Source organism: Camelus bactrianus, chromosome 27, assembly GCF_048773025.1.
Source record: "Camelus bactrianus isolate YW-2024 breed Bactrian camel chromosome 27, ASM4877302v1, whole genome shotgun sequence".
NCBI classification, from domain to species: Eukaryota; Metazoa; Chordata; class Mammalia; order Artiodactyla; family Camelidae; genus Camelus; species Camelus bactrianus.
The window spans coordinates 10,660,325-10,680,020 of record NC_133565.1 but is presented as its reverse complement, the minus strand read 5'-3'; the positions used below and the strand labels follow the sequence as shown (position 1 = coordinate 10,680,020).

Below are 19,696 nucleotides of genomic sequence, written 5' to 3'. Positions count from 1 at the left end.
GATTTTATTTTTCCATTAAAATATAATTTATTTACTTTTTACCATGACACAATTTCTTTTGTGTCCCCAATAAACAAGACAAAGAGTCTGTTCGCTTCCAGGCTCTAAGTAGCATTTTGGAGAAGAAAAGTCAACAGCCAGCCTGGTCCAGTTCTGCATCTCCCCTGACAGGGCCACTGTGACCTGTGCCGTTTCCTGTCTGTGTGTCTGGGTTGTGCCCTCAGCTCATGACTGATTGTTCTAGGAAGAGGGAGCCCAGGGTGGGCGGAGAAAAGCCAACAGGCAGGCGTCTGCATTGCTTCTGCGCCAGGGGCAGGTGGGGAGTGCAGTCTTTGGCTGCTCCGGCCTTTGAAGGGGCAACGGAGGGTGACACGTAGCCGGGTGTCCCCATGCATCGGCACGGTTCAGGCACACTGCACAGCTTACAACTTTGTGATTCTTCTCAGACATACTAACTCTGAATTTTTAGAGAGGAGTGCCATGCACATAGGTAAAGTAGAACTGAAATGAAGGATTGGGAGTGAATCCATTTCTGAACTAGACGTGGGGACTCAGTTCCATCCACCCTATTCCATGCTCTTTTTCAACAGAATTTCCCCTCTTTTACTCAGAAAACTCCCATCCCTCTCTCCCTGTTCCTGACTTTTTTTTTTTTTTTTTCACTTCTGAGTAATTCTTCACCCTTCTCCCGACTACCCGGAGTTTAATTAAAAAAAAAAATTCTGGTTAAATACACATAACATAAAACTTGCCGTCTTGGCACTTTGAAGTGTGCAGTTCAGTGGCATTAAGGGCGTTCACACTGTGGTGCGGCCATTACCCCCATCCGTCTCCGGAGCTCTCTTCATCTTGCAGAACAGAAACCCTGTATCCTTTAAACACTAAGTCCCCATTCCTGCCTCCCACCCAGTGACAGCCTAATGTGCTCAGGGTTCATCCATGTGTCAGTTTATCGTATGAACATCTTACTGTATATATGTTTATATTTATATTTAAAATTTTCTGTATATTATGATGTTTTGACATTTAAAAACCTTTCCTGGCTGGGGAGAGACTGCTCCCCCCAGGGGTAAACAATGCTTAGAGGTGGCCGGGGGCCCAGCCTGGGGGGAAGTAACCAGTCCAGGGCCACTCCTCCTCTGTATGGCCCGTGCACCCCAGGAGCCAGTACCCCTCTGTCTTAATCACCCCAGGGCCAGGTGCCTGGCCACTGGAGACCACCCCTGTATCCCAAAGCCCACGGGAGTGATTCAGACGAGCCAAAACAGCCAGCCCTGCCTGTTTACCCTGCCTGCCCTGCCCCTCCCTCAGAAACCCCGATTCAGATCACGGCCTGGGTGCCTCCTCTCTGGCCCTGTCTTCTGCCTCCTGGCCACCCTGGTGTCCTTCCCGTGCAGTCCTGCAAAGCATGCCGTACCTCCTGTCTCTAGGACCTGGGGGCGAATAGACTTTGCTTCCTGAGCCTCTCCTCTTGCAGCTGCACCTGACCGACCATCACATAAACAAATGTGAAACAGTCAGAATCCCCTTGCTTCTAACGGCAGAGTAAGAGTCCCTGTGTATGAACTGCCCGTGGTTTACCGTTTATCCCTCTGTGGGCTGCTTCCACTTTTTGGCTGTTGTGAATAGCGCTGCTGTGAATGTGGATGGACAAATACATGATTGAGTCCCTGCTTTTAATTCTTTTGGGTACATGCTCAGAAATGGAATCTCTCGGTCATATGGTCATTCTGTGCTTAAGTTTTTGAGGAACTTCCATACTGCTTTCCACAGTGCCCACATCATTTGACCCTCCCACCAGCAGTGCAGCAGGGTTTCAGTTTCCTGTATCTTTGCCGACACTTGTTATTTTCTGGGAATTTTTTTTTTGATGGTAGCCATCATAATGGATATGAAGTGGCATTTCATTGTATTCTGATTTGCATTTGCCTAATGACTAATAATGTTAATTATTTTTTCATGTGCTTATTGGGCAGTTGTATGTCTCTTTGGTGAAATGTCTAAGTCATTCACCCATTTTAAAGTCAGGTTGTTCTGCTTCTTTGTTGCTGAGTTGTGGGAGTCCCTTTTATTTGCTGGATATATCCAGATACCACTTGCCACATATGTGATTTGCAGATGCTTTCTCCCATTCTGAGGGTTGCCTTTCCACTATGTTGGTTGTGTCTTTTGATGCACAGAAGTTTTTAATTTTGATGTAGTCCAATTTATTTATTTGTTTTTCTTTGGTTGCTTGTGGTTTTGGTGTCATATGCAAGAAATCATTGCCAAATCCAATGTCATGAAATTTTTCTCTTAGCGTATTCTTCTAAGATTTTGTAGTTTCAAATCTCACCTTTAGGTCTCAGATCCATTTTGAGTTAAATGTTGTATATTGTGTAAAGTAAGGGGTCAGCTTCACTTATTTTGCTCACAGATATCCAGTTTACCCAACACCATTTGTTGAAAAGACTTTTCCCCACTGAATGGTCTTGGCATCTTTGCTGAAGATCGTTTGTCAGGGCTTAATCGCGAGGCTTTGGATTATAAACCTTGAACCTCCTGTGGCCGGTCTCTTTCCTGGGTACCACTGTCAGAGCCACTCTCCTAAATGCTCCTTTTACCTTAGCGTGATGCTGCTTAAATGAGCATTTGCTTAAAACAGTTTATTTTCCCCAGATTGTGTGTGTGTGTGTGTGTGTGTTTTCCAAACTCTTATCTCTTAAAACCTTTATTATCCAATTGCACTCAATACTCACTTGGCCCTTCCCACGTCAAGTTGTTAAGGCTTTACATCTGTACGTCCTTTTTATTTAATGAGATTAAAAGCTGTGGAAGCGTACAATCTAATAAGTACCGTGAAACAACCAGAAAAGGCTCTTGCAAAACGCAGGTCCTCAGCTGACCGACTTCACACAGCCTTTGTCCAGCATCACGAAAGGTGGTGCAGCCTTCGGAGACAGAGCACTTGCTGAATCCAATTAAGCTGAAGAAAGATGCTACTTTACTGTTCACCTGAGTTGGCAAAGCTCAGTCTGAAATGAATAGCCCTCTTATGAAACTTGAACACTATATACGTGGTTTGTAGACTTGTATCGGGGTGTTTTCCAAAATGCTAACAGCCTTTTGAAGCTAACGTGACTTGGTTGTACCGGCAGATGTTAGAGTAGTTGGCTCCCATTTATAATCATTATTTCCATTTTCGTGGAAGTCTGGAGAACACGGCTCAGGCTGCAGACTGCTGGATACATAATTTAACAACAGACTGTGAGCATAGAAGTGCTACTCATCCTTCCGAAAGCGGAGCGCAGAAGTCCACTTATGAATGATCAGCTATTCAGTGAAGCTGAAGGAAGCTCCTTGAAGTAATCGCGGATATAAACACGCCTGTTTCCATGGAAACACGCTGCGTTCACGTGCAGAGGTTCAGGAGTCTTGTTCCCATTCGGAAGGGAGCCTGCTCCTTGTCGGGTGGCCTGGACCCCCGGCTCAGAGGTTGGCCGTCTCTGCAGGCTTGTTACCGGTCTCCCCAGTTCCATTTCTGCCAAGGAAAGGGAAACCGATTTTCTTTAAGGTTAAATGAGCCAATTTTATCCCTAAAGGCACGTTAGATGTTATGGTTTCTCATTATATGAATTTTATGCCCTCATAGTTGAAACAGTAATTCCTCAACCTGCTAAAGTGTTATTCTTTTTTTGTGTCCGGATTTGAAGTCTGCGATATGGGGGTATGTGTCTTTAGGTTACACTCTTAACAATAATCAGTATTTCTTGTCTTCCTTCGGTGTATGTGCTCTCTGGGTCTTTGCTTTGAGTTGCAACCAGGGTGATGGATGAATAACCTGAACTATACCTGGTATCACTCTTCACTTGGGTTTGGCTTCAGAGCATGAATTTGACATCAAATTTGTTTTGCAATGTCTTCTAGTTCATCTTTTTATTTTTTCTTTGTTGTATAATCAGGTAAACAAAATGTTACAGAGTATCTGTATAGTCACATCTCACTGGCAACTTGAAGTGTACAGATGTCCTGTTTTTCTAGAATTTATTAAATATGGGTAAGAATGTTCCATCCTTTAGAATTGTGACTACAAGGCAAGTCCCATCCCTTTCCAACGTGCCCCTGGCTGTGAGTGTGGGATGAAAGGAGGTTGGGCAGTGCTTGCCTTGGTCCTTGGCACAGGGTACTAACACACACGTGTTTTTCTCCACAGTGAAGCCCACCGTCATCGATGTGGACATCTATGTTAACAGCATCGGTCCCGTGTCCTCAATAAACATGGTAAGACGCTGTTTTCTTTTCTGACCTGACAGTATTTCTGTCCATTCTTGCTCGCGTCCTCACCGTGGGTTTCCGTCCGAGATTGATCGTGTGGTTTTAAACTCATGGGTTTCCGTCCGAGATTGATCGTGTGGTTTTAAACTCAGAATTGGCTTCTTAAACCTGTGGCAATCATTGGTAGCTTCGGTGTTGGAAATGGTAAAACTCGAGGAGTGGCGTTCGTGACACTAGCAGTGGGTCACTGCTCTGAGGATGGATAGTGTCTCACCCCCCGCCTTGTCCGCACGTGGATCTCCAGGTGATGTGATTTGCGCTTGTGCTGTCGCTGGCTGAGTCTGACCTCACTGATACTGGGGATGAATAGAAATGATGTTTGTACTTTTGTTCATTCTTTCATGATCCAGAGGACCTGCATTTCATTAGTGTTTCTCAGGAAAGGATCTGAGATTACCCGGCTCAGACCTCTGTCTGCAGTTTGAACTCTGAGGGTAAACATGCTGCCTTTCTTTTTTTTACCAGGAGAAAGTATGGGACCAAGTGTGTGGTTTCCCCGAGTCGGGTGTTTTCACAGTCAGAAGTAAAGTAAGCCCCAGAAGTAACTGTTCGCAGGCTAGAGAATGCCTTCCCTGTACCAGGGGTTGGCTCTTAGGAAGGGGCTGTGCTGGCATCTGTCACTGCAGGCAGATCTTGCGGGATTCCAGGAGCAGGCACTTGCCTCACCCACCCGGCGGTGGCAGGAGCTCCTGGACGCAGGGGGCTTCCTTTGTGCTTCCCTGCTCCACAGTGGCTCCTGGATTTGGGGGACACGTGAGGCTGACAGGGGGCGTTGCACGGTGCCAACTGAAAATGCCATCCTTTCATTGTATGATTCTGTAGTTGGACGTAACCCTTCCAAAATGAATCGCAAAATCATTTCTTTTCATTGCCAGATAATGCAAATGTTCATGTTCTCTTTGATGAATATATAAAGGTTCCATGTGGGGGTGAAGTGATACTCAGTGGGGGTGACTCACTTAAAAATCCCCCATGTCACCCGTAAACTGGAGATGGGGCACCAGCAAGGAGGTGACGTGAATAAAAGAGGGTTCACCGCACACAACCTGTGGGCTGCAGATTGTGAACGTAAACTGCAAGTGTGATCCCCTCCCCTGGTAAATAATTCTTCGGTTGACCACATAGAGTCATCACTTCTTAGTTTGCTTCTTATTCTGGAGTTCTGTTATGTTAGTTACACAACACTTCATTCAGACGCTGACACTACAACAGAAGTGCCCCCATGGACACATAGTCACAATGTCATTTTAGGGACAGCGGCTTGCACCTGGGGTTCTGGGGGTTTTTCATGAACTCCTGTAACGTTGAGATCCACCTTGTGCCCAGGGTTAGGCTTTGCTGTTGGAATGGACAGACATCTCTGTATGAAAACCCTACACCGCAGGAGAGGCTGAGAGTAAGTGACAGTCTCCCACAGGGCGGTAAGGACTTTGTTAATGACAGGCACCCCGCCCCTGGAAAGCCTGCAGTTGGGGTAGATTGCTCCAATGAGGTCTTCTCAGCCTGACGCCTGGCCGCTAGGCAGGAGCCTGCCAGGTGGGACAGCGTGGGAAGGTCCCCGTGAAAGGGCAGACGGCAGGTTTGGCACGCGGTTGGAGTCTGAGGGGCTGACGTGCTGCTTGAATGCCACGTGGTGGGCGGATCTGGGTTGTGCGGGGGCTGAGGCTCTGACCATAGTCACGTCACCCTCAGGCCCCAGACAGACCCCGCATGGGGAAAGTGTGCGGACACTTCCATGTGAGGTGTGTGCACGTCCAGCTTCACGAGAGATTAGTTCAAATCCAGATTTATAAACAAACCATCAGGGAACCCAGGGAACCAGAGCAAAGACAGGTGCAGGGCTGAGCGACCAGAGGAGGGAACATGCAGGACCCCCGAGGGAGGTTTCAGAGGCCTCAGAAGGTAGGGGCTTCTGCGTTGCTTTTTTTTGTTTTTAAGTTTAAACTTTTATTTTTAAAAAGATTTATTTTTTTTGGAGCAGTTTTAGGTTAACAGCAAAATTGAGAGGAAGGTCCAGAGAAGGTCCCATATCCTCCCTGCCCCCTCCCCCCACACGCATAGCCTCCTCCACTATCAACATCCCCCACCAGGTGGTACATTTGTACGAGCAGTGAACACACGCTGACATGTCATCATCACCCAAAGCCTGTAGTTGACACTAGAATTCACCTTTGGTGTTAACATCTGTGGGTCTGGACAAGCGTGAAATGACAGGTTTCCACCGTTACACAGAGTAGTGTTGCTGCCCTGAAAATTCTCTCTGCACATCTGCTTCCTCAAGGGTGAGTATTTCTAGCCTTTGTCTTCATGGCACTTTGTTTAGTAGTTGGAATGATACAAGGCTTCTTCTCACGTTGCTAAGTACATCACATGTACCCACTCTGTCTATGAAACCTAACGACACAGTTTGAAAAGAATGTGAAATGCTTTAAAGTGGACCTCGTGAAAAATAAGAGCAATTTAAAAGCAGAGAACTGACTGTTTAAGTGGGTTTTGGGGACTGAGTCATCAATAATAATTTTAAAAAAGGTGAGAGAGACTAAAGCAAATTTAAAATACATTCTGAGAAAAAGGTGCAATTTAGAGACGTGTACAGGATTGAAAGATATAAATTTTTATTGTGGTTTTGACCATAAGCTAAATAAAGTCTTGTAAAATTATGCCCCCCCCCCCAATATTCATTTAACCATCAAGTAAAGAGAGAAAACAGCTGTTTCTTCCTCCCCTTCTCCTCTTTCCTACTTGTCTGCTTCTTCTATTGGTGTTATTAGTACTGAAGATTCAGCTTCAGACATCCTCTCCACTAAAGAAAAATGAAGTTGCATTTCAGTCTCTTGTTTAACAGATTGATTTTCATTATCTTGTCTCTCCTGGAGTTTTTGCTTTTTCTGGTTACAGAGATTAGAAATGGTTCAGCTGGGGTGAGGAGAATCTTTCTTTACAAAGCTTCAGTCACATCCTCTGTCTTTGTCGTTATGACATATCGAAATGTGCACAGTTCCTTACAGAGATGGTGTGTGGTTTGTTTCAGGCCCATAGGGGCTGCATATAAAGGGGCCTGAGAGTTTATTTTTGAGAATTTTCACTGTAAGAAACCTTTCAGGAAAGGAAGAAAGAAAACCAGTGCTTGATACCTATTCTTGGCCATCAGCCTGTGTTGTTGGATCTTCATGAGACTGTGGGAGAGAAGATAAGTCTTTCCCACGTGTGTGTTGGTGAGTGAACTGGAGCCCACGGGGACAGAGAACCCAGATACCTAGTTCTGACCCCACTGTGTCTCTGCGGTTGGTGTGAACCACAGCCCAGCCCCTGCAGAGCTAAAGCTCTAGCTTAGGACTTGAGATGAAACAGGCTCAAGGGTGAGTCTCCTGCTAGGACCACTTTCCTTTTATTAAAAAAAAAAATTAATAGAGTTGGTTTTTTTAAAGCAGTTCAAACGTTTTCCTCCAGCTTTGTTGAGATGTAATTGACATATAACATTATATAAGCTGAAGATGAAGTACCGGGTGATTGGCTGTGCGTACACATCGCAAAATGATGACCACAGCAAGGTTCGTTAACACTTCCGTCACCCGACTTAGTTCTGTTTTTGTGGTGAGATCTTTCAAGATCTACTCTCTTAGCAAGTATCAAGTGTATAATACTGTGCTGTTAACGGTGGTCACCACGCCATATGTACATCCCTGCAACTTGCTCATCTCAGCACCTGGAAGGTTGTACCCTTCGAGCAACATTTACCCGTAAGTAACCACCCCCCACCCCATCCCTGGAAACCACCAATCTACTCTCTGTTTCAATGATTTCAGGTTTTTTAAATTCCACATATAAGTAAGAGCATACAATTCTTATTTTACTATGTCTGACTTACTTCATTTAGCATAATTTTAAATTTGCAGAGATTGGGTAGAAATCACAGAAAGTTCCCATATATTTCTGTGTGCGCATGCACGCGTGCATGTACACACACACACTCACTCCTACTGTTAACATCTTGCGTCAGTGTGGTACGTTTGTTACCATTGTTGAGTGTCTGTTGACACATTGTTATTAACTGGAGTCCACAGTCTGCGTTGGGATTCATTTTTGATGCTGCATGTTCTGCGGGGTTTCACAAGTGTGTGATGACATGTATAGTGTGTTCACCATTGTTGTACCATCCAAGGTGTTTTCACTGCCTTAAAAATCCTCTGTGCTCCACCTGTTCATACCTTATTCCTCACTAACCCTTGGCAGCCACTGATCTTTTTACTGTCTCCATAGTTTTGCTTTTTCCAGAAAGTGGTATAGGTGGAATCATAGAGCATGCAGCCTTCTAAGGCTGGCTGATTCCCCTCTGTGTTTAACCGAGCTGGTATAAGCTACCATCTGAGGGTATCCAGGACCTAGTGGTTGAGTGGATATGATGTCACTGTAACAGCTCGTTGTGACTGTGTGTTACCCAGAAATTAAGGAGGAGGCTGTGGAGATCAAAGAGACAGGTTAAAAATCACTGGAATATGCTCCGTTATATGACCCATGGCCTAAAAGGATAGAACTCGCAGGAGGGCGTGCAGCCGGGGGTGGGGTGGGGGAGCGTATGCAGCTTGCTGTGACATCTGTGAACCTCATCTCTGCTCCTGGCACTTTGGGCTGCAGTTTTGAGAGGTGAGTTTGGCGACCACGTGGAATCACAGAAAGGCCAGGAGAGAAGAAAGTAAATTCCATTCCAGAAGGGTCTGTTGTCCCTGGAGGATGCCCATTGCTTTGTGAAACTTTTCTGAAGGGTCCTCAGCTCAGGAAAGTCCAGAAGAAGGGGAGGCTGCCACACCACAGTGCCACCCTTGTTCCGGTCTTTGCATTTGCGCTGCTTAAGATCCATCTCAGTTTTCGAGTCTGTAGTTTGATATCCTTCATCAGGTTGGGAAAATTATGGCCATTATTTCTTAAAATACTGCTTCTGCACCGTTCTGTCTTTTCATGTTCTAGGACTCCAGTCCTGTGAATGTTATGCATTGCTCCCAAGTCCCGTTTGTCCCTTAGGATTTCTTCCCATCCCTTTGCCCCCCAAGCTCACTCAGTGCAAACCTTCCAGCCTGCATCTCAGCATCTCAAGACACTCCTCATGTGTCTATTATCTGTGAAAGCCGTCTGTTGAGTTCTTAATTTCAGTTACTGTGATTTTTTTTTGCATCTTTTTTCTTTTTAGTTGAGGTCTAGTCAGTTTACAATGTTGTGTCAACTTCTGGTGTACAGCATAATGTTTCTGTTGTACACATACGTACATATATTCATTTTCACATCCTTTTTCATTGTAAGTTACTATGAGATACTGAATATAGTTCCCTGTGCTGTACAGTAGAAACTTGTTGTTCATCTGTTTTATATATAGTAGTTAGTACCTGCAAATCTCCAGCTCCCAGTTTACCCCTTCCCACCCCCATTCTCCCTGGTAACCATACATTTGTTTTCTATGTATTTGAGTCTGTTTCTGTGTTGTAAATAAGTTCATTTGTCTTTTTTGAAAATTCCACACATAAGTGATATCATACGGTATTTTTCTTTGTCTTTCTGACTTCATTTAGAATGACAATCTTCAAGTCCATCCATGTTGCTGCAAATGGCAGTATTTCATTCTGTGTTACGGCTGAGTAATATTCCATTGTATAAATACACCACAGCTTCTTCATCCAGTCATCTGTCGATGGACATTGAGGCTGTTGCCATGTCTTGGCTGTTGTAAATGTAAACAGTGCTGCTGTGGACATTGGGGTGCATGTATCATTCTGAGTTATTTTCATTTCTAAAATTTTAATTTTGCTTGTTACTAACAGACATCGATTTTCTGGTGAAATTCCACATCTTGCACTCTGTTTTCCTGAATGCGTTAATCGTTAAATTCATGGCTAACAGCTGTAGTATCTGATTATCCGTGGTACCGTTTTTATCATCTCATTTGTTGCTTGGCCGCATTTTTTGTCTGCCTGGTAATTTTGATTGTGTACAAAAGTGGCAGAGACTTCCAGCACCATTCCCTCTCATGTCTGGAGGTCGGAGCTTGCATAGGGGCTGTTCTACCATCTTGCTGAGGCTCAGGTGAGCTCTGGTCCCCTCCGGCCCTGTGGACAGCTCCCCAGGGGTCCCGACAGAGGGCTCAGGATGCTTCCCAGGGCCCCTGCCAAATGATCCTGAACTCTAGTGTTTATACCTCTGACAATGTGAAATGGCTGAAAATTCTGTTCTTCTTTTTGAGCCATTTTTTTCCAGTTGCTTTTTAACCTCTTGACCCTGTGCAACTTAGTGTATAAATGGACTGAGGGAAAGCCCATGTTGTTTGGCTCATTCCCCCATCATCTCTTCTCTCTAAAGCCATGGCCCTCCTGTTCCTCCTTGTGCTCTGCTGGGTCCTCACCCTCAGCAGCCACTCCCCACCCAGCATCAGAGGCGGGCAGGAGGTGAGCTCTGCAGAGAGCGCGCTGCTCACGTAAGCCTGCCTCCTTGGTGTCTGGCCTCATCAAATAACGTCCAGCTTTTCTATTGTTCTTACTGAGAGTGTTGGCCTAGGAGAAGCTGTCCCGTCACAGCCATGCATTTTCAACCAACATTTTAGGTTTAGTTAGAATAAGGTTGAATTTCTAATAGTCGGCAAGGAAGTAACTTGGAGCCAAGAGTTAAGCCCTGTGACACTTTGCTGTGGGATCTCCTTCTCGCTTCAGTAACCTTCCCAGATGTCTTCAGGTTAGTGAGGAAGAGAGAGGTTTTCTAAACTCCAGCGTGTGCAGGTTTCCCCTATAAATAATGTCTCTTTGAGGGAAACTAAAGGGAGTTAGTGATGTATTTCTTCTAGCTGTATCAGCGCGAGGAAACAGAGCTGTGGTCTGTTAGTTAGCGGTTGTTTAAGAAGATGGTTTTGTATGTAGCTTTAACGTCCTTTTAAGAAATGGAAAGTAATATTTTTATATGTAAAGCTTGTGTGCTTGAGATTTGATTTATCACTAGACAGAAAGCCCTTGCCAAATAGAAATAATAATGATGGTGTCTACAATATACATGTTATTAACTAAATCAGTAGAATATATTGAGAGAGCCACGCAGGATGAATGGAAATGATTTCTGGAATTAAGAAAAATCTTCAAAAAGAGAAGATGATATTGAAAAGCTTTAAAAGCTAATAAAGGCTTTTAAAACCAGAGCTCCAGTGAACCTCAGTCTGGAGCAGGTGCCCATTTGACTGTGAGCCCTTGAGGCCAAAACCCTCAGCTCTTTCTGGTCCCTTGGGATTAAGTCGAGAGGCCCCAGTGGACGAATAAATAAGATTCTTGCGCACCAGCTCCTTCAGGTGTGTGAATAGCTTATTTTTCTTTTCATCTTGAGCTTTTCCATTTCTGTTGGATATCTCACAGTTGATTTCCCTCACTTTTCACAGCGTGGGCTACAGTTTGGACCTCGGAAAAGAACACTGTTTTTATGTTGCATATAAAAAGCGTTTTCTGAAAGGGAGGGCCGCCCCGCCCTGTCGACTCCAGTCCACCATTGAAGTCCTTCCCCAGTGTGTTAGGCTGTGACCTTATTTGGAAACAGAGTCACTGCAGTGTAACTAATTAAGATGGGGTCGTACTGGAGAAGGGTGAGCCCTACTCCAGCATGACTGGTGTCTCTCTAAAGAGGGGAAGTTTGGAGACAGACACGCACACAAGGGGGACACCATGTGAAGATGAAGGCAGAGATTTACAGGCCAGGAGATGCCAAAGATGCCAGCAAACCCACCAGCAGCTGGGAGAGAGAGAGGCTAGGACCAGATCCTCCCTCTGGGTGCTCAGATGGAACCACCCCTGCTGACACCTTGGCGTCGGGCTTCCAGCCTCCAGACGGTGAGATGAGACATGGCTGTTGCCTGAGCCGCCTGGTTTGGGGCACTCCGTTAGGGGAACCCTAGCAAACCGACCTCGGGCTCGTCCCCCGTTTTGCAGGCTCTAGCCGTTTCTAAGAGATGCTCACGTTTCACGTGACTCTGACTTGACCAGGGAGGACGCAGTTCCCCCCACCCTCACCTCCCTCTCTGGGGATCCCTCCGTCCCTGGACAGCTGCTCTCCTGCTTAGGTTCCGTCCGTCACTGTCTCGTGGGTCCCAGAACTGCCCTGTGAGGGAGGGGTTCCTGTTCCACTTGAAAGCGGGACCACGAGACCCGCCCATGGAGAGTAAGTGGAAGTTGGCTGGAATCCAGGGCTGGTCTTGGGGTGTGAGCGCTCCTTCCTGAGTGCCCCGCTTTGAGAAGCCGCGCTGTTCCCTTGTTCTGGAAGAGCCAGGCTGGATCCTGTGACTGGGCACTGCTGCTCTCAGCTCCCGGGCAGCAAGGCTCGCTGTGTGGGTGTGGGGGGTTTCAGGGGGACACTGGACCGGACCCAGTGCAGTGGGAGGACCCAGATGCGGGAGGGAGAGTGGCGTTCCGTCCCCCCGGGGCGTGCATCATGTCAGATCCTTCTGGCCACTGCACCCCGGGTATGACCAGGGCTTGTGTGTCCCAGAGTCAGGATGAGCCCTGCGTGTTAATGACACCCCCACAGCCGTGGTGGCTGGGACACCCCCTCATGGGTGATAACCACTTGTTTACCACCGTCTCCCCCAGGAGACTCCGAAGTCCCCCAGGGCCCAGATGTATGATCTCTCGTCCCCCAGCCTGGCACAGATGCATGACTCAGAGCAGGCTTCCAGTCAAGACCTGGGCGGCGAGGATGAATGGGGAAGGAATCAAGCAATCTAAGAAGCTGCTTAGCAGAGTCCGGTGGGGAGCATGTGGGGATGGGAGTTCTCGGGGCAGGGCCTTACGTCTTGTTCGCACTGCCAGGCACAGGACACCACACACCCGTGTGGACCGGCCGTGCACACCTTTATCCTCTGATTCAGGTTTGAGAGGCCCAGAGCCACAGGGCGCTCCCCAACCTTTGTGCCTCTCGTGATACCCGCCAGCCGCGCGGTGCTGCGCACGTGCCTGTGTTCGGTCCCTTTTTCCTTCCGGTTTTATTGGTGCACAGTTGGCACGCGGCTCTGTGTAACTGTAAGGTGTGCAGCATCACGATTTGGTTTACATGCATCTTGAAATGATGACCACAGTAAGCTTAGTGACCGTCTGTCATCTCGTATACATATAGGCTTTGTTCTAAATCGGTCTGATATGAGCACTCATTTTGCCCTGCTCCCTGTGTGTACTTGTGTGTGTGAGGTATTGCAGTTACACTTCCCAGCCTGGTGCCAGCGGCCTTATGTGGGAGATGTCCCGTGGGGCCCAGCACCGCTCTCCTCTGCCCACCAGAGCTGAATGATTGGGGCGCCCCCCCCCCCCGATGTGGGCTGACTTAGCCCTTCTTTGCGGCAGGGCCGACTGCTGTGGGCGTGCTTGTAGTCGGTGCTGGCCCCTGGCCTGGTGGCTGCCGGGCCCTGGCTCGTGTGGAGGCTGCTGGCTGCTGGTAGGTGGGGCTGGGTCCTGGAGGGGATGGCGGGAGGGCCTGGGGCCCCAGGGCTGCTGTCGCTTTGCTGGTGGGCAGGGCTGGGTCCGGGAGCCCCACTGGTAGATGGATTCAGGTCCTGAAGCAGCTGAATGGGGGACCTTGGGAGGGGCCTGGGGCTGGTGCCAGCCCCCCAGTGGGTGGGACTGGGTCCTCACACAGCTGACTGCTTGACTTAGGGGCCCTGGAATTGGTGCTGGCCTGCTGGGGGGTGGGTGAGCCCCCAGCGCTAATAAGCTGGAGGGAAGGTTACAAAATGGCTTGCCAGCACCAATGTCCACGTGGTAGCAGAAGCTCCCCTAAATGGCTGTTGTCAGTGTCCATGTTCCCAAGGTGAGCTCCAGTTGCCTCCTGACTCTCCCAAATCAGAAGGTGGGTCTGACCCAGGCTTCTTCAAATGCCTGCTCTATCCTGGGTCCTAGAGCACGTGAGACTTTGTGTGAGCCCGTGAGTGCGGAGTACTTCCCACCGCCCGCTGGCTCTCCAGAAATGAAGCCTCCCAGGCTTTCAAAGCCAGACGTCTGGGGTCTCGTCTTCCTGGTGCAGGACCTTCGGGCAGTGGAGCTTGATGGGGGCCTTGAGCCTCCTGCTCCTGAAGGAGGCTCTGCAGTTGTGATTGTCTCCCCATTGGTGGTTCTCCTCCAACCCTCCGCCAGGAGAGGGGGTCTTGGCTATACCCTGTCTTTGCCCCTCCTGCCTATCTCGTTGTGGTTCCTTCTTTAGTTCTGGAAAATCTTTTCTGCTTGTCTTTATTCATTCTCATAGACAGAAGCCCTGTGAACAGTTGCAGTGTTGGTGTACCCCTGGGAGGAGGTGAGCAGGGTCTTCTGCTCCTCGGTCTCAGCCACTCCAGTCTGTTAGGTCTCTTTAGCCAGGCAGGTGTGCGTGCGCCTTGCCCCAAGTCTGAAGGGGAGATCAGCAACGTGCCTAATGTAGAAGAGAAGTGAAAAGAAATGTGTTCGTCTGTAGTTCTGTCCAGATGCGATGCTGTCACTCAAACTGCTGGAATGATTTAGGTTTTCTGGAAAAGATACTGCAATTTAAAAGCACGCTAGTTAGGTAATGTTTTCTGTCGAGTGGTGATGCTGTTAAGTGGGGATTATTTCCCCACCCAAGTGTCTGATGTTCTGACAACATTGTTTTCATAGAGATGACCGCAAATGTCATTTCAGATTGACTCCAGTGGAAGTGGCTTACATTGCGTGTCTGGGGTTTCCCGAGGGCACAGACACCGCCGGGCCCTGTGTGAGCATCCCAGGGCATCACCCCCAGACACGGGGTTCTGCATGGGGTCCTGTCACTCCCCAAACCCAGGCACTCTTCTGTGAGGAAGGAGCCCCACGAACATGGGCCATGTCCCCTCCTTCTCAGCCGTCCTGTGGTGCCACACCCCTGCTCTCCTTCTTTCTTGAGCTTTCGACACTGCCACCGTCACCTGGTCCCTGGGGTCAGGGAGGTGCAGTGGCCGGGATCACAGAAGCTGCAGGAAGCCTGCCCGGAACTTTCCCAGATGCAGCTGGCCGCTCAGGAGTGTGTGGGGCCTCGTCCTCCAAAGTGCCGAGCACAGGTGCAGGGGGGGATGGACAGTGTCAGAGCCACCCCAGGAGGGACCCCAGGAAGGCCGAGGGCTCGGGTGGGAGGGAGGGAGGGAGGGAAACAGCGATCTTTCCCGAGAAAGAGTGAACAACGCGTGTATCTTCTGCCCCTCACTGGTGATCACTGAGGAGTTGAGCGAGGGAGGTGGGCCTTCGTGGAGACACTCACTTCCCTCTGCTTCCCGGACTGTGGATGGCGGTGGCTGGCGCCTTGTGCTCGTGGGGACATCGGCGATCCATGCTCCCAGGTGCATCCCGGGCTGGCAGCCCCTGTCCGCCCAGTGTCTCGTCTCCGAGCCCTGCCCTGCTGGGGAGGGGTGTCCCCGCTGGCCCCCAGCTGCCCCTCTGCTCCTCTCTCCTGCACTGATGGCTGTCTTCTGCCCCTTGGAACTTTGCTCCTGGAGCGCTTTCCTTTGTATCTTTAATTTTTTCCTGCTCTTTCTTCAGGCTTGCGCTGTCTTTTGCCTGGGCTGTGTCATAATTTCCTAATTGGCTTTCCCACGTGAAATACTCTCTCTTCCATGCCGTCTTCACTGTAGGTGCCGCTGTCTTCCTGGAGGTGGGTCTGAGTTCAGTGCTCTTCTGCTCAGAAACCTTGTGGGGTCCCAGGCGCCTGTAGAAGGTCCTCCCGCGGTTTGCCTCCAGCCTCCCTCAGCCTCGCTGTGCACTGTGCTGTCAGAAGCGCGATGCTTTGGGTGTGCTGGACCAGCAGCCTGCCCCCAGCTTCCCTTATGTTCCACGCCTCTGCTCATCCTGGTCCTCTCCTGGGATGACTGTCTAGTTTATCCTTCTATAAACATGATATTCACTCTCCAAGGCTCACGATGACGCCCTCCCTGACTCCACAAGACGCCACCATCGTTCAGTTGGTGCCTTTTTTCAGCTACTGTTGGAGTAAAAACAGACAAGACAAACAAACCCTTCAGTGGTGGCACTCAGGTCATATTCTCCGTACATCCTGTCGGCTGAATGTACGTCTGACCCCAGACATTTTAAGCTGCTCCCGGAGGTCACTGCCTGGGATCTGTGCTTTGTGTCGCCCGCTGCGATTACCAGGGGTTCCGTGCCCGTGGAAGAGGTTTGTGAAATTCAGTTGTAAGACAATAACCTTCAAACTGGAAAGATGGTAATAAATGTTAAGAATTAATTCAACACTGAAGTTGTTTATTTTTAAATACAGGAGTCCTACTCCAGACAAATCGTGATTCTAGGGTCCTGAAAAAGTTTGTCAACGAGAGCACGAAGCTGGTATCCACGATACTTGGTAAATCACGGACAATAGGACAGTTGGACAGTTGCTTGGTGAGGATAAGTGAATAGTGCCTGGACTTTCAGAAAGGAGAGAGGGGCCAGTGTGGCAAAGTTCAGTGGCTCCCAGTGATGATTCTCGTGTAACTCGGTGGCTGCTCCATGAGCCGCAGATTGGAAAGTGGGGGTGTCTGGAAGGCAGCAGGGCCCCGCAGGGCCCCTCCTGTTGTAGGGGGAACACCCAGAACAGGAGCTGGAGCAGAGGGCTTGCCCGTTACGGAAACGTTGGAGTTCTTGTCTTGAGTAAGTGAGGAAGGTACAGGAGGGCAGGGGCCCCTCGGTGTGGAGACGCACCTGACCCCCAGCCTCACCTTGCTGGCCGGCACCCCGGAGGGGCCCCGGGTGCTCCCGGCTGCTCAGTAGTCACATGTAAGGAACCGCTGCACGGGGGGTGGGGGGGGCGCCGAGCCAGCCCCTGGGATGGCCGTGGTGTGAGGATGTGAAAAGGAGCCCTTCCCAGCACTGAGTTTGATTCTCTGAGCCCCCAAATCAGTTTTACAACTCGGTTCTAAACAAGACCCACTGTTCAGTGGTTCATTGTGTCTGTCAGGAACGCACGGATCTTTCTTTTGTCAGAACCATATTCCTGAGGCCTGTTTTATTATTTTTTAATTAAAATTTTTTTTAATTGAAATATAGTTGATTCACAATGTTGTGTTAGTTTCAAGTATATAGCAAAGTGATTCAATTATAGCAAAGTGATTCAATTATACTTACATTCGTGTATATTTATACACACACACACACATATGTCTGTTCTTTTTCAGATTCTATTCCATGATCAGTTTTTATAAGATATTTAATACGGTTTCCTGTGCTGTACAGTAGGTCCTTGTTGGTTCGTTTTATATATAATAGTGTGTATCTGTTAATCCCTACCCCCCCACTTGTCCCCTTTGGTAACCCTAAGTTTGTTTTCTGTCTGTGAGTCTATTTCTGTTTTGTAAATAAGTTCATTTGTGTCTTTTTTTTGGGTTCCACACATAAGTGATATCATATGATATTTGTCTTTGTCTGACTTGCTTCACTTAATAAGACAATCTCTGGATCTACCCATGTTGTTGCAAATGGCATTATTTCATTCCTTTTTTGTGGCTGAATAGTATTCTATTGTATATAACTATACCATATCTTTATCCAGTCATCTGTTGATGGACATTTAGGTTGCTTCCAGGTCTTGGCTATTGTAAATAGTGCTGCTATGGACAGTGGGGTGCATGTGTCTTTTTGAATTAGGGTTCTCTTCAGCTATATGCCCAGGAGTGGGACTGCAGGATCACATGGTAGGTCTATTTTTAGTTTTTAAGGAACCTCCATACTGTCCTCCATAGTGGCTGCACCAATTTACATTCCCACCAACAGCATTTATTCCCTCTCCAGCATTTATTATTTGTAGACTTTTTGATGATGGCCATTCTGACTGGTGTGAGGTGATACCTCACTGTAGTTTCGATCTGCATTTCTCTAATAATTAGTGATGTTGAGCATCTTTTCATGTGCCTGTTGGACATCTGTATCTCTGTTTTAGAGAAATGTCTATTTAGATCTTCTGCCCAGTTTTTGATTGGGTTTTTTTTTTTTTTTTGATAGCTGTATAAGCCATTTGTATATTTTGGAAATCAATCCCTTGTCCGTCACATTGTTTGCATTTTCTCCCATCCTGTAGGCTGTCTTTTCCTTTCATTGATGGTATCCTTAGCTGCACAAAAGCTTGTAAGTTTAATTAGGTCCAGTTTGTGTATTTTTGTTTTTATTACCATTCCTCTAGGAGATGGATCAAAAAAATACTGCTGTGATTTATGTCAGAGTGTTCTGCCTGTGTTTTCCTCTAGGAGTTTAATACTATCTGGTCTTACATTTAGGTCTTTAATCCGTTTTGTGTTTATTTCTGTATATTAGGGAATGCTCTCATTTCATTCTTGTACAGGTAGCTGTCCAGTTTTCCCAGCACCACTTGTTTCGACTGTCTTTATTGTATCTTCTTCCCTCTTTTGTCATAGATTAATTGACCGTAAGTGTGTGGGTTTATTTATGGACTTTCTGTCCTGTTGCAGTGATCTGTGTGTCTGTTTTTGTGCTAGTACCACACTGTTTTGATGACTGTAGCCCTGTAGTATAATCTGAAGTCAGGGAGCATGATTCCCCTAGCTCTGTTCTTTCTTAACATTGCTTTGGCTATTTGGGGTCTTTTGTGTTTCCATACAAATGTTAAAAATTCTGTTCTAGTTCTGTGAAAAATGCCATTGATTCCTGAGGCTGTTTTAAAGTAAGTATCAGACCTCATGTGTGTGAAGGAGTGCCAGCCTTCACACACACCTCCCGGGGCTGCCACTGGGGATGCATGGTGGGCTGGTGATGCTGTTGCCGAGGCTTGACCCAACCCTGAAATAGACTGTGGGGCTCCTCATTCTTATTTAGCCTCTCACCCACGAGAATCTGCTTCTTGTTTTATCCCCCTGGGGAGTTTGTCCTCCTTAGACACCACCCCTCCTCCTGCATCCTCACTTGGTTCAGCCTGGTCCTTCTTTCCTTGCCCTTCCACGTCCTTGTCTTTGCTTTGGCGGGTCTGCTGCCCCGCTCTCGTCCCTGCACTCCAGTTACCCCGCGGCTTACGATAGCAGAGCAGCGCTGGGCGTGTGTCCTGGGGGATTGGAGTCCCGCGGATCCAGCACTGTCTGCTAAGGGCACCTCAGGCTGCGAGGTGCCCCGGGCTGGGCGAATCCCGAGACACACTTCAGTCTGCACAGACCACACTGCCTGCTGCTTTTTCCACGGAAGAGCACGTGAAATTCTGCTAGAGGACAGAACTGGAACAAAATGAGTGGCTGGGCTTTGGAGGCAGGCGGGTTGCACCTTTGCTCCCATAGGGTAGAGCCACCCGCTCCAGGTACCTAGGTACCCCGTGGACACCAAGCTGCTGGAGGGATTCTTGGGGAGAAGGAACATGTGCACACAGTGGCTGCTCTGGTCTCTTCCAGAGCAAATGTCCTATGATTTAT

At 48.0% G+C, this 19,696-nt stretch overlaps 1 protein-coding gene across 1 annotated transcript in view; it reads left to right on the top strand.

Moving 5' to 3' along the window:
* GABRG3 (gamma-aminobutyric acid type A receptor subunit gamma3) overlaps nucleotides 1-19,696 on the top strand; it is a 429,923-nt gene that overhangs the window by 45,440 nt on the left and 364,787 nt on the right. The window contains exon 3 of the mRNA XM_074354051.1: nucleotides 4,193-4,260. Within this exon, the coding sequence (XP_074210152.1) occupies nucleotides 4,193-4,260 (68 nt within the window). The remainder of the gene's footprint in view (nucleotides 1-4,192; nucleotides 4,261-19,696) is intronic.